Below are 14,969 nucleotides of genomic sequence, written 5' to 3' on the forward strand. Positions count from 1 at the left end.
ACCCCCCCTCACTGCAGCATTGAATACACCTCTAAATCTCTCTCTGTACAAAGCCTTGGAGAGAGATAAAGTAGGTGGAGACAAAGTACTAGCCGTTCAGCCCCTAACTGACATTTTCAAACCCAGCCTATAGCATGGCACTTAGGAGCCGAATGGCTGTTCTTTACCTGCGTCCATTTTATCGCTCTCCAAGGCTTAGAACCTAGACCCCACATAGTGTTCATTCTAGGTAGGAACATGGCTACTACTGTTTGCCAATCAGAACTTTCTAGCAAATTGAGAAACTATAGAAACAAGGTAATTGTGCTATGGCGTTATTGTAGAAATGGTCTTCAATTTAGAGAATGTTCTTTAATATTATACAGTAAGTTTCGCTTAGTTTTTCTTTTCTCAGTTATTTATTTTATGTTGCTTGTTGCAGAGTCTGTTGGTGGGCTAAGCCCCTTCCACGAAGTCCGACTCAACAAGACTTCATGTGTCACCTCCTGCTCTCTGGAATACCTGGAGATGCAAAGCCCAGATCCAAGAACTCCGAAGATAATGAGGCGTCAAGACTCCCACTCGCAGGAGACGGTGAACATGAACATGGGTAGCCGAATGAGGGAACCTCACCTGAATGTTGTGCGTTCTTTCGAGTCCGTCAACCGAGAAGACCAAATAGAATCCCTGTCTCCGTCTCACCAGTACCGAGTCATAGACTCACCGGTGTCCTTCTCTCCCCGCCACTCGAGCGAGAGAACTCTCTCCCCGATCTTTCAGTTTGACAACACCACCCCTGTGAAGGCTCATTCCACACTCTCCTCTTTCACGTACGAGGACAAGAGCAGCCCATCCAGCTCGGAGTCCATGTCCCCAACTTCTCCCCACTCCCCGTCCGGTAACAATAACGTTTCTGGGAACTTGGGAAGCCCAAACTGTGTCAGAAGCCGAGGTCGGTTTCCCATGATGGGTATTGGACAAATGTTGAGAAAGAGGAGCCAGGTAACCTCTCCCAAGCCAGAGAACTCCCTAGAGTCTCGGATGCCTGCGTTGCACCAAATGAGCCCAGGTTATTCCAGTTTCAACTCCAGCGACAACGTGTTCTGCTGATTGGACATTTTACTGGGACTGGGCTTTTAGCTCTGTGGGCTAACCAAGCAGAAATTATTGATATACTTGTAAATTTCGTAATCTTTCTCATTGTAATAAGATCATTTGTATGGGTTTTGATTTTAGCCTTTGGCGCTTCCCGCTGATGCCAGTGACTGTGCTGGAACTGGAACAATACAAGTGTCATAAGTGTTCATGGCAAACTTTCCATGGATGTTACAATTCTACATTAATATACATTTCCGTGGAATTCCAGCATGCAGAAAGTGCATACAGTAAGTCTGCTGTAACTGATCTCATCAGACTGTACAATACAGTTCATGATCTACCAAGGACCACACTTGACTCCTTCGCTGTTTTGTCTCCTGTAATGGTCACGATGAACTCTACTCCTTTGGGAAAACAGAACTGGAAAAACGTACATGCAGGAAACATCTACTGTAACGCGTATTGTAAACATTATGGTTCTTTCATGCCACACCTCCCCCAGCTCATTGTCCGAGCACTTTGTCCCTGCAGTCTTGTTTTTAACGCAAATCTTTTCATAGCGCTTCAATAACAGGTCTGGTAAATGTTTTGCTTGGAATTTAGGTTGGTTTCGAATCGGTCATTGAACTTACAGATGTCTGAGGATTGTGAGGTGTAAATGAGGGAAGGCTGTGATTTTTTACAAGGTCTAATTTTACTTTATCACCCCAATTCTTGTGAGTTAAAGGATTTGCTAAATTATTACTACAGCAATCTGATCTAGGTTTGAGATTTTACGTCCTGTACGGTGTCCTCGGTGGAGCTGATGGCAGCAATCATCGATAATCTTCCACCACCAAGAGTTCACAAGCCACCCACGTGTTACTGTAGACTAGACTGTCTTATGCAGGGGTGGACAAACCGATCCTCAGTCTACCAACGGTCCACGTTTTCCAAATCACCCAGCTTGGGCACAGCTGTAGTCATTACTAACTGTCACATTCCCCAGATCACCTAGCTTGGGGCACAGCTGTCGTCATTACTAACTGTCACATTCCCCAGATCACCTAGCTGGGGCACAGCTGTAGTCATTACTAACTGTCACATTCCCCAGATCACCTATCTGGTGCACAGCTGTAGTCATTACTAACTGTCACATTCCCCAGATCACCTAGCTGGTGCACAGCTGTAGTCAATACTAACTGTCACATTGTCAAATGCATTCATTCCTACTATAGAGCCACAGGTTGCCTGAGACACATGAAATGTTGGTAGATCTTGAGGACAGGTTTGGCTACCCCTGGTCTAATAACCATGCGGCTCATCACTTATGGTGGTGGCAGACATTTTGTATCGGTATACAGCCAAGTAACTGTTGTGGCATGGTGTTTCTTTAATTTAGGCCGAGGTGATCAAACTGTAATAAGAGTAAAGAATTCAGGAGCGATGTATCAAAGGTTGGAGAGTGATAAAGTGCTAAACAATCACCTAGTAACTGCCATTGTAGCGGCTGTGTTTTACCATAAAAAGCAAAATTGTAATTTGTCTCTCTCCAGTCTATATTTGGTTACACACCTAGCTGCTTAAGTGGTCCTGTCCCCAATTTATGTTGCAGGCGGCCATTTTGTGGGCTGATTCTGCATTTCGCCTACTGGTCCATTGAAATGTTTGACCTGACGTTGTTGTGTGGCACAAAGTGAAGCGAGCTGCTGAATTCATTTTATAGCCAACCATGTTATCACTAGTCCTAGTATTGCGTGGTTTGTATGCTAAAAAACAATCAGCGGATGGCGGCTTGGAAGTGTCCGTGGAACACGAATTCCTCTGCAGCTGGAGCGCTGTTTGTCTAGATTCACATTTTGTTTTGCAAAACAACATTCCAAGGGTATAAGCTGTAATTCTTATATAGACTAACACATCCAGCATTCCTAGGCTCATCCGCAGAGAGTTGCTGTGACAAATGAGCAAAGAACGCAGGCTTTGAAGTAGTGTTCCGTTTCATTTAGTATTCCATTTACGATTGCGCGAGCCAACGACCATGAATACAAAAGTATGTCTGTTTTCTGCAGCCAGGCATTGTAGCTGCCATTAAGCAAGATCAGAGTCCGGTGCGCCAGGTGCACAGATGCGTTGCTGCTGTGCCAGGTGCTGCTCCGCATCGTTGCTGGTGCTGCTCCTCCGTGTTGCTGGTGTGTCCGGTACACCGCAGCAATGCTGGAATTTGAAGCCTAGCTGTAATCGGACAGGTGCCGTCTCGCACTTTTTTTTTTACTGGGATCCTTACAATGTGAACAGAAATAATTACGGCCTCTGCTGTATTACTAAACAGTTGTCTTAGATGTTTTACATCGGAAGGCAAGAATCTCCCCATAATTCTCTGGGATAGCTGCTACAGGTGTGACAGACCTAATGACCACTGTCATGGAATGGAACGATTGTATAAATGGCTTCAATACAAGATAAGCTACAGAACATTCTTTGTAATTCAGGTTTATACAGCCCAGCACTACTTATTGATCAAAACCCGATAAGAAAAGGACATCGCTTACTGCAGTCGTGGCGCTGGGCTCGGTCAGCCGCGGGAAACGTTTACAGTATCTTATTTACTGATACAACTACTGTTTTCTTAAAACCCTTCAGTAATGTGCTTGGCCATAAGCCAGCGTGACCATAGGTGCCCTCGGTGGTGATAGAGTTCTATAGATGGCAGGAGAGACACAGAAAAGGATATTGGTCTAAAGATTTATCATTTCTATTCATTTAGTCTAAGCGAAAATGTCCCAAGGGAACTGGAGAGCGATACAGTACCAACCAATCCTCTTGTTTCAGGCAGGAGATGATTGGCACACTCAAAGCTTTACAGCAGCTGATTGGTCGGTATTTGATCTCTGTCTACTTGTTCTCTTGTCAAGCTTTGATACATATGCCCCTCCTTCCGCTACATCACTCTGCAAGCTCTAATAGATCTTCTCTCTAATCTGGGAGTTTCTCAAAGATATCCGAAAGTAGGGTTGGCCTGTAGTCATTACTAACTGTCACAAATTCAAACCTGCTGCATTCATTCCTACTATAGATCCACAGGTTGCTTGAGACACATGAACTGTTGGTAGATTTTGAGGACAGGTTTGCCCACCCCTGTCCTACAGCAACCAGAACGTCCTACCAGATACTGCGCCATGAGGCGAGACTGGTTTTTAACACAAAATTCAAATGTATAGAATAAAAGCTATTTAGAATGGCAAATTTCCAGAACAAATGGTTTGTTTTCTCACTAAATACAGGTTTCCTTGCAGTTGCTTTTTCAGCTATCCCGACTCCCTGCATTTGAAAGGGGCTTGTGGGGATCAGCTGGAATCTATCCTGCTAATAACAGCCTGTGCAAGGATTGTGTGTGTGTGTGTGTGTGTGTGTGTGTAGAAAAGCCTGACGCCAGATCAGATGTCAGCTGTGTTTTCTCACTGATGAATTTTCGCTCCCTGTTTAAACCAAAGAATGTTTTTAAAGATGTTCGCAATTTAGGCAGAAATCTGTGAACATATTACATGAATATGTAATTAGCGCTCATTGTTGGAAGCTGCTGAAGATGTAGCGGAATGAACAAGTTCCCTTTTCTGTCTCCTCACCATATGTGTACCATGATCCATGAAATGTGGTTTGTTTCCCTGTAATACAGATGACATTGCCGCCATTGTATCTTCTATTTAATTCACCTTTTATTTTCTATTGTACTTGAACTGTTTTCATAAAATCACGATTTGCTTAAGAACGTTGTCTGGCTTGTTTTGTATCAGTGGGGGACCTTCGTTATTTTGGAACAGGTTAATCATCCAGTGATTGTTATTCACAAGCACCTTGAGTCCTGTTGGAGAAAGTGCGCTATATAAATTACTATATCTGGGCGCATCTATAGTGATCCCTTTAGGATCACGGCAGGGTGGAGGGGGAAAGAGGGCAGCTTGAGTCTGGGCCCACCGATGACAAAATGTGGGTGGGCCTGGCCCACCGATGTCACTGTTGGAGGCGTGCCTGGCACCAACAGTTGTGCAGGGCTTCCCCTAAGCTCCCTGGTCAACATGAAAAGATGCCGGGTGCATGCGTACGGTATCAACTCATGCTGTGGCGGGGACCCAGGGCCCCGGCTGTTTTAGCAAGAAGCTGTTAAACGGGCAGAGCATGTTTTGACCTTCAAGTCATGTTTGAAAGTAAAGCAAATTATGAAGCAACTGGGCAAAGTTATGCTGCACTGCAGGAGGGGCAGATGTAACCGGTAAATATTTATCCTGCACAAAACAAAATTAACCCCCCCCCCCCAATCTAAGGGGGTAATTCAGACGGCTGCATGTGTACAGCCCGTGGTATGCATGCGCAAGGGCATCCTGCGATGAAGTCCTGATATTTGCACGCCGTATACAAGGCAAATGACAGGAAGAAGGTGGCTGGAGGCGGAAGCCGGCTGTTTAGTGGGAGTTCTAAGAAAACCGCTGGCAGTGTCAGGGAAAACGTTAGGAGTGTCCAGACCAGATGAGCCTTTTCCATCGCAGCCACCGTGAAAGTCTCTGCCTACTCTCAGCCTGCCATGACTTGTGCCCAGTGTCAATTTCATTCGCCGGTGAGCCTGTCACGGCTGCGAACAGATTTGTAACCGCACACACCCATTTGCACAGTCAGCACATTCATTCGCAAAGGCGGGATTCCATTCTAGCGGGGTGGAGGCTTTGCTGAACACTGGCTCCTGCGAATTTGCGTGAAGAATGTCTGAATTACCCCCTGATTCTCTGCACCGCTTACTGCGCAACGCGGTTTTGCACAGTTGCTTGATCATTTGCTCTGCTCACAATCATGAATGGGGCACATGGCTGCCTAGAACAGCTGGCAATGTTCTGTCATGGAGCTGGATTGCAGAAAACCCTTTTGGCATTGGTAATATAACATAGAGCAGTAACAGCTGTCTGAGTAGGCTCCATTTCGAATAAAGGGCCTGATTCAGCCCTGTTCACTAGGCTGGGTATTTTGCTCCTTGTCTATCCAGCAGAAATCATCCAATAGATTGTAGCAGAAAGTCTCTCCTAATGCTAGGCACCCGCTAGAACATATATCTACAGACGGAGACCGTGCTACCTGATCCGTCGTGACTGACATCACAATTGCATCTGCATGTGCCCGCCCACTGAGCTGACAATCCCCGGCGGATTGCCCGTAGGTACAGCAAAATGTGCTGATCTTTCGGGCATCGGCTGTGTTGCATAGCCAACGCAATATAGCTGTGAATGACACCGTTCAGAGATATAATGCGCGTACACACTTGCCGATGGTCCGTCGATATATCCGTCATTAAATCGAGCGGCTGATATATTGGCCGGTGTGTGCCCACCTTAAGTAGCAGGAGTTGGGAAGGAATTGCCCCAAGCCGATCATGAATGATGCTGGTCACTGCTTACTTGCACCAAGGTGATGGTGTCTGTTCAGCAATATTGGCTGCAATATTTCCAGCCAATACTGGGGATGGCCATCGACAATCGATGATTTGAATTCATCCGTGATCTATGGCCGATGTTGAATTCTTTTGCCATTGATGTGGGAGTACCAGATGGTTTCCCTACATCGATGGCACAGCAGAACCGATGTGTTTTTTTTTTCTTCCCCAAAGTGCCAAGACATGGAGCATAGCTCCGCCCCAGACAACCCTGAAGCCCCACCCCCATGTTCTGATTGTCCCACAGACCAGTCAGTCAAAGAAAATGGATGACCATCGATGACTATAACTATTGCTGGTTATCTATTACATAGTTTGTTACTATCGATGGCTAGTTACATCAATGGCGACTGCACCAATGGCCATCCCTAGCCAATACCATCACAATTACTAGCATTCTTATGCTTCATTCGCCATGCTATGTAGGAAAATTCGGGTGCTGGGACATTCCGACGTCGGGATCCCGACTGTCAAAACATCGACAGCTGGGTTCCCAACGGCCACCTGCTATTTTCCCTCGTGGGGGTCCACGACCCCCATAGAGGGAGAATAGATTAGGTGGCGAGCCACCGTGCCCGCAAGGGGCTTAGTTGCGCTCACCATGCTGTCTGGGTCCGGCCAGTCAGGATCCGGACTTTCGGACCCCTATACCACACCCGTAAAATTCTTGCGCAGATGGTATTAGCATGTTATATAATAATGTAAGTTTTAAGGATTTTTTTAAGTTTTTCTGCTACCTGAATGGCGTGGATCGTATAGTGGGGGTAGCTGGGAAATGTATTTTGATTGTGTATTTATGTGTTTAAGTGCCCCGACTGTTAGCCGGTGATATATGCGAGTCATATCCTGACGACAGCATATACCGCTGCCGGCTAATCAGACGCGGTGGTTAGCGGTGTAGCCGTTAGCGCCAGAGAAAGCCTGACTCCACCAGTGGCTTGTCTGTGTGCCTACCAGCCGACACCGGCAGCACACGCAGCCCTCAGGGGGTGATAACTGTAGACGGGACGCCGTCCCTGCAGATTCCCCCCCCTAAGCGTGACCATAGCTGATGATTTCACAGCACGGTGTTCATTAGAAACATTGTATGTTTATCCGGCTACATGTGAATTGCTCATTTAAATAGCATTTACTACTACACCGCATATTGATACAAACGAGGGTTCTTGTTACTCTATATAGGTGTTCATACAATAAAGGGACATGGTTCCACGTATACTTTTGAAGAAACACCAGTGACCATAGATTGTACAACCCAGTGTATCAGGGTACACACTAAGCAACCAGCGATTATATATAAATCTACCCCCACTACGATAAGGGGAGTTTTTCTCACCCTTTTTAACAAGTCCAGTGTCAATCTATGTTGTATGTTTTGATTTTATATTTCGCATTTAATTGATTAATTAATAAAAGTTATTTTTTAAAATACTTTTTTTTTCTCTTCTCCTGGTGCACCGCAAAAAAAGACTTTCTGTTGTTTCCCTTGTACTGCTACCTGAATAGCAGACACTGTTAGTGCTGCAGAGAACAATGACTTGCTATCTACAATGCATTGTTGCAGAAGTCTGACATTAACAGAGAAGATAATTGCATTAACTTTTCCGTTAACCCTTTCCAACATAGCTGTGATGCTTAAATCATGCAAAAAACAAGAATTGTTTGTTAAATAGAAGGGTTCCAAGTTGGGCGCTAAAACTGCACCAGCAGCTCCATAGTGGTGTAAGCAGGCAGCATCCCACCATCAGCTCTTACCTGCCATGTTACAGACGGTGTTTGAAAAATGTAAGGTAGAAGCTGATTGGTTGGTTGTTTATCACTCTCCATTTTATCACTTTTGAAGCTTAGGGCATCTGGCCTACTGCTTGAGTCCCGTAGTTACAGGTAAGTCACCAGTGGACCGCTGGGTATGTTTTGTTGACATTTAATCAATACAATCATGTCGCACTGACAAATAAACAGCTGTATAGATCTCTTGGGGTTCATATGACATTGAGAATCACACAGAGCAAACAAACCCTTTAGACTATCACAGAAAACCAAGTATTACATAACGTTTATATATATATATATATATATATATATATATAAAATTTAAAACAAGCTTCTTTACATTAGAGTCTCATTTCCCTTTAATGCAGGAATATAAATCTGAGCAACAGTTACTATGGAAACATCTTCAGACTCTTCAGTGCTAATAGGAGATAAAGCCATTAGATTGCTCTGCGTCTTAATTAGATACAAAAGTAAAAATGATTTCTATACATGTTTTTGTTTGTGGAGTGTTAAGTGCTATTGCAGCAATTAACTATATCAACAACATGGTCACATAGCGGCACAGCAAACAGGCTGGGGGACTTCACCTGACCACAGGGATGCTTGGGTGTGTACAGGACCAGTCCTTGGAACAATTTAATTTTGGTCTTTATTTGGGGGGGGGGGTTAAATGTAATTCTGATACATTTCCATTGTTTATTGACCTGTGCATGTGAGGATCAGGGAGTACAATGCAAGGTAAGTAACAGCTGGAAACCATTTGGGGGCATAGAGGTGCAGAACACTGTATCGCCAGTCCCGTTTCCTGGGAGTGTCAAAGCAAATGGTAACGTGGTTTTGACGGACATCCTAAGGTTACTGGGATGTCTGATGTTAAGGCAGAGGATCCTGCAGCAATTCTCATGTGAACATCTGCTGGTACTTGAATCGGGAAACGGTCATCTGTCAGATCAGACTTAGGTCGACAGTCATTAGGTCGACCCCGGAAGGTCGACTGGCCCCAAGGTCGACAGGGTTAAAGGTCGACATGGGTCAAGGTCGACATGGGCCAAGGTCGACATGGGTCTATGTCGACAGTCATTAGGTCGACATGAGTTTTTCACTGTGTTTTGAGCCGACATGTGCCGACAGGCGGTATTTCATGCCCTATCATCCACTAGGGCGTGGTGGGAGAATAAAATATTGTGCCGAGCGTAGCGAGGCTCCGTGCCCGAAGCATCGCGAGCGATGCGAGGGGCTGCAGTTCAACTCCAACAGTGTCCATGTCGACTGTGTCGACATTCGGGGTAAAAAACAGTGAAAAACTCATGTCGACCTAATGACTGTCGACCTAAACCCATGTCGACCTTGGCCCATGTCGACCTTAAGTCATGTCGACCTTGACCCATGTCGACCTTTAACCGAAGTCTGTTCTGACAGATGTACCGATTCCTTTGAATCATCTATGCAACCAAAGCTCCCCAAGTTCTTCGCTTCTAGAGCAGTTGTCCTCAGCTTTTACACCAGCCCCATCTTTGGTGCAGGTGGTCAGACTGAAAGAGGATGGATCAGGTTCAGTATAATACTGATATTTTCAAAATGCCGACATCCATTATACGAAATTTAAATGGTCAAATCAGGCCCTGATGAAGCTAATCTGCGAAGCGCGTGCCGGCTAGCGGTGCGCAGGCAGATTAGCACACTGATACTTTTGTTATTTTTCATATTATATGTATTTTGATTATGTGTCCACCAGCGTGTTGATCTCGCAGCCCTTGTAAGGGCTCAAGATATTTCTAGCTCAGCGTACCCCCGAGCAATTGCCTCCTTTCTACCGTGCAGCACTGTGCATAGCGCTCTAGCACAGGTAATTGCACACAGTCCAGTCGGCACCCCATTCTGCCATCGCCCACACGCAGGCTTGCGGCGGGACACCCGGGGAGGTAGCCATCACAGTACCACTACCGTGTATTAAGCCCCGTACACACGGGGGAGATATATTGCTCAGTGTCTCCTTTTCACCAGCGACCAGAGATGGTCGCTGATGAAAGGAAAACTTCTGGCGGCGGTGCCGCAGAGGTAATCAGCTGGTCGCAGGAGCAAGCTCCTGCGACCAGCGATTAGAACGGGGCTGAAAACGGGAGCGCGCACCCAGCGATTTATCGCCGGGGCACACTCCCATCACTGGCAATATGGTCGCCTGCGACCATATTTCCAGCGATTTCAGCCCCTATTGACCCCGTGTGTACACAGCTTTACAAACATACCCCACAGAGGCCGCTTTGATACCAACATATAGATGTAATTATTAGAGAGGTGATTTTGGTAGGAAGGAAGCATTAACTTGAGAGGGGTTACTGTGATTAATATTACCCTCATCATTGATACTTAATTTAGTATGATACCTACACTTGTTTACCACCTATCACGCTGATAAAGAGATACACCTATATTTGAATACTCAGTAACTTTCAGTGTGCTATCTGCCTGCCACCCTCATTTTAAACATTTGTATTGTCTGATACTCACCACTGTTTGTATGTTTTTTTTAATATATATTTTCGCAGTTCTTAAATGTTGTTGAATAAAAGTTAATTTGTAATATCTTTTGGTGCACCTAAACAAAAGGACATTACTTTCTCTGGCTTTGCTCTAATATTTCCCTATGTCCGTTGGTCGCACACCCCCACTCTGTTATTAATTGCTGATCCTAAGAACCTATATGGGGGGTCCACAACCTAAAATTTTAGTCCTGTGCTACAGACCTTTTCCCTCCTTCGTTGAATCTATGTATATAAAACTCGATTCCAGGGCAAACACCCCGTACTGCCCTTTTGCCACCCTGTAATGTCTATCTAGCCAAAAAAGAGATGCGTATGAATCCGAATCGGTTGTAAGTGGTTTAAGATGCCTAAGCAGTTTGGTAGAACTAAAAAATGTTGACCCAACTGTATCTACAACTGCATGCAACTGAGAATAAGAGCCACTGTACTGTAACAATCCAGCTGGACTAACCTTATGTACATTAGTCCATTGAAATTAGGGATGTGCACTGGCCATTTTTCGGGTTTTGGGTTCTAATGGGTTTTGGCAAAACACCTCCTAAGTGTTTTGTGTTTGGATTTTTTGGGTTTTGGGTTCTGTTTTTTTTTTGTTAAAAGCATTAACCTCAATAACATTAATTTTCACTCATTTCCAGTCTATTCTGAACACCTCACAATATTGTTTTTAGATGCAAAAGGTTGCACCTAGGTAGCTGGATAACTATGCTAAGCCACACAAGTGTGCGGCACAAACACGTGGCTCATGTAAGAGTGGCACTGCAGTGGTAGATACAGCAGTATTAGGCAGTGAGCCCCAAAACAGATGGTAGATACGGCAGTATTAGGCAGTGGGCCACCGACCAGACAGGTAGATACGGCAGTATTAGGCAGTGAGCCCCAATACAGATGGTATATACGACAGTATTAGGCAGTGGGCCCCAGACCAGACATGTAGATACGGCAGTACTAGGCACCAGACAGGTAGATAAGACAGTACTAGGCACAAGACAGGTAGATACGTCAGCAATACTAGTATTGTGCACCAGCAGAATTTATAATAATTCATTTTATTATTAGGTACTGCTTGGCAGTGGCACACGTCAGTGCACAAGCAGCATGGAATTATTTTTTACAGTCCCACACAGCACAAGTATTATTTTTTTAAGAAATTAGATATAGCAGCCTAGTATGTAGTTGTACTACTAGGTAGGTACACTTAGGCAGTAACACTGCCAGTGGCAACAGTGGACTGAGTAAATAATACTGGCAACCTCTATTCACAGTATTCAGTGCAGGCAGCACCAGTGGACTATATATAATTCAATAATTAAGTATCTATAATATAGCAGCCTAGTAGGTAGAGAAAATATACTACTAGGTAGGTAGGCAGGCAGGCAGTAGCACTGCCAGTGGTCACCACAAAAGGTAGTTATATTACACACCACCAGTAGCTTTATGCAGTGCACCAGCAGAATTTATAATAATTAATTTTATTATTAGGTACTGCTTGGCAGTGGCACCCAGTGGCACACGTCAGTGCACCAGCAGCATGGAATAATTTTTTACAGTCCCACTCAGCACAAGTATTATTTTTTAATGAAATTAGATATAGCAGCCTAGTATGTACTAGGTAGGTACACTAGGTAGGCAGTAGCACTGCCAGTGGCAACAGTGGACTGAGTAACTAAATAATACTGGCAGATTCAGTGCAGGCAGCCCCAGTGGACTATATATAATGTGGGGTACTTGTGGAGTATCACGGCTCCCATCGTATGGCATCGTATGCCATATGTAGTGGCATACGATGCGATACGATTTTTACCGATTTTTGAGCATTTTTGCTCAAAAATCGTATGCCATCGGATGCGATGCGATGCCACCCGATTTTGCACTGAAATGCATGAAAATGCATTGAAATGTGTATCAAAGTTGTGAAATGCCCCCAAATGCCATTTTTCATAGTGCACCACCCCCACTATCAACGTCAACCCGAAGCGTGGCGAGCGCAGCGAGCCCGCGGGGGGCGGCGGTACGCGTCCTATGACCTTTTCATACCCCCACTATCCACGTCGGCATGGAGTTGAGAATAGAAAGTGTGGCGAGCGCAGCGAGGCGAGCGCAGCGAGCCCCGCGAGGGGACGCGGATACCTGTGAAGCCCGCGAGGGGACGCGTATAGCTGTGAAGGTATCCGCGTCCCCTTGCGGGGCTCGCTGCGCTCGCCACGCTTCGGGCTCGGTGGCTCGCTGCGCTCGCCACACTTTCTATTCTCAACTCCACGTGGATAGTGGGGGTATGAAAAGGTCGTAGGACGCGTACCGCCGCCCCCTCGCGGGCTCGCTGCGCTCGCCACGCTTCGGGTTGACGTTGATAGTGGGGGTGGTGCACTATGAAAAATGGCATTTGGGGGCATTTCACAAGTTTAATACACATTTCAATGCATTTTGATGCATTTCAGTGCAAAATCGGGTGCGATCGGGTGCGATGCGATGCAATGCGATTTTTTAGCATACGATCAGCATACGATGAAGGTTGTGGGAGCCGTGATACTCCACAAGTACCTAATATAATTAATTATTCATATAATATATATTACAGCACAGCACCAGAGGTAGGCCCCAGCACAGAGGAGACAGTAGTTTGAAAAAACTCAGGAGCCCGAGGTGTGCTCCCCACCACCAGTGCTGTGCCTAAACACGTGCAAAGGAGGCCGTGCGATCGAATGGGTCCGTCTCCAAAGAGACAGGGCCCCGTTTTTCCCCTAACCCCTCTCAACCATAAGGCCGAAGAGGGGAAAATAGGGAACGGTGGGTCCTCTTCGCCGAAGCTCAGAGAGACCCTCATTCCTCAACCCCCGAAAGGGTTAGGACGGTGGGTCCTCCGCACCCCATGGTTTGGAGAGACCCGCAGTGGACTTCCCTCCACCTTGCGGCTCGGGGTCGTCCTCGGGGGGACCGCAGCTCTCCCCAAAAGGAGAGAGCTTTGGCACATTGGGGAAATGGAAGGCCCGAAAGGGTCGACCACACTGCCCAAAAAACGTGACAAAACTACAAAAAACAAGGAACGTGAAAAGTGACGAACGTGAGAGGGGAAGAGAAATAAATAATAAAGGACCCTAGCCAGAAGGCCAGGGTGGGGGTGTGAAAAATTGTCCTACTCCATCCAAAAGGACGAGGTAAGGATGTGAAGCGCATACCTAGAGGGAAAGTGCGCAGTGCTAGTGCTTACTAGTGCATGGTGATTTTGGGATCACCCGTGCATGTTCGGCACCCCCGAGTTTCCCCGGGGGCACAGTGCAGCCTCGGACTCCAAGCAGCCAGCCAGTCAGCGTCCGACCAAGTGTTTCTCCGTCTCAACAGCAGGCACTTTCTGGCCCCTGGCATGGGAATGGGTACTCCACTGGGCTTTTCGAAAGACTCCCTCAGGGGCTGCACCCCCCTCGGAAGAGCAATCTACTCAGTCCCAGTGTTTCTCCGCTCCCAGGGTTAAGATACTAAGCTGAGCTTTTCGCTGTGCCCAAGCCGGGGGACGGTTCCCCCCGACCTGGACCAATCTACTCGGTCTCAGCTTTTCTCCGCTCCCTGGGAATGGATACTAGACTGAGCCTTTCGCTGTCTCATCCTTCGGGGGCTACAAACCCCGTTAAGAGAGCCAAACTACTAGGCCCAGTGTTTCTCCCCCCCTCTTACCAGTGGATTTACGGAAACAACACCTCCTACCAAAGGCAGAGGTGAAGATACTCAGTGAGACTTTTCACTGCTCCCGGGAAAAAACAGAGGGGTCCCACACCCTCCGCCCATCAGAGCAGCTACTCAGTCCAACCTTTCTCTATTCTCTGCCAGAGGCCAGTCCATACCCACTGATAAGAACAGATACTACACTTGATCTTAGCCAAAAGGCCGAGAAGCGAAAGTAGTACTACAGGTACACAGTTAGACTGTCCTCCTTGCTAGGGAGAGCCCACCCTAAGCAGAGAGGAGAACAGAGTACACAGCAGCACTGAGGGAGACAGCCCCAGCGAATAAAATAATTACAGCACAGCACACCAGAGGTAGACCGCACAGAGGAGACAGTAGTACTACAAGTACACAGTTAGACTACACAGCAGCACTGAGAGACAGCCCCAGCGAATTGCGTTCAAGGT

General features: G+C 46.4%; 1 protein-coding gene and 1 pseudogene across 1 annotated transcript in view; one reads left to right on the top strand and one right to left on the bottom strand.

Annotated features, from left to right (window-relative positions):
* HUNK (hormonally up-regulated Neu-associated kinase) overlaps nucleotides 1-4,465 on the top strand; it is a 53,389-nt gene extending 48,924 nt beyond the window's left edge. Inside the window, exon 11 of the mRNA XM_083171853.1 lies at nucleotides 422-4,465. Within this exon, the coding sequence (XP_083027979.1) occupies nucleotides 422-1,089 (668 nt within the window). The 3' untranslated portion in view covers nucleotides 1,090-4,465. The remainder of the gene's footprint in view (nucleotides 1-421) is intronic.
* Nucleotides 4,466-14,600: 10,135 nt separating this feature from the next.
* On the bottom strand, nucleotides 14,601-14,736 carry LOC146060881 (U2 spliceosomal RNA; annotated as a pseudogene).
* Between the last annotated feature and the right edge of the window lie 233 nt (nucleotides 14,737-14,969).

The sequence above is a fragment of the Crinia signifera genome, chromosome 2, assembly GCF_055691185.1.
Source record: "Crinia signifera chromosome 2, ASM5569118v1, whole genome shotgun sequence".
Taxonomy (NCBI): Eukaryota; Metazoa; Chordata; class Amphibia; order Anura; family Myobatrachidae; genus Crinia; species Crinia signifera.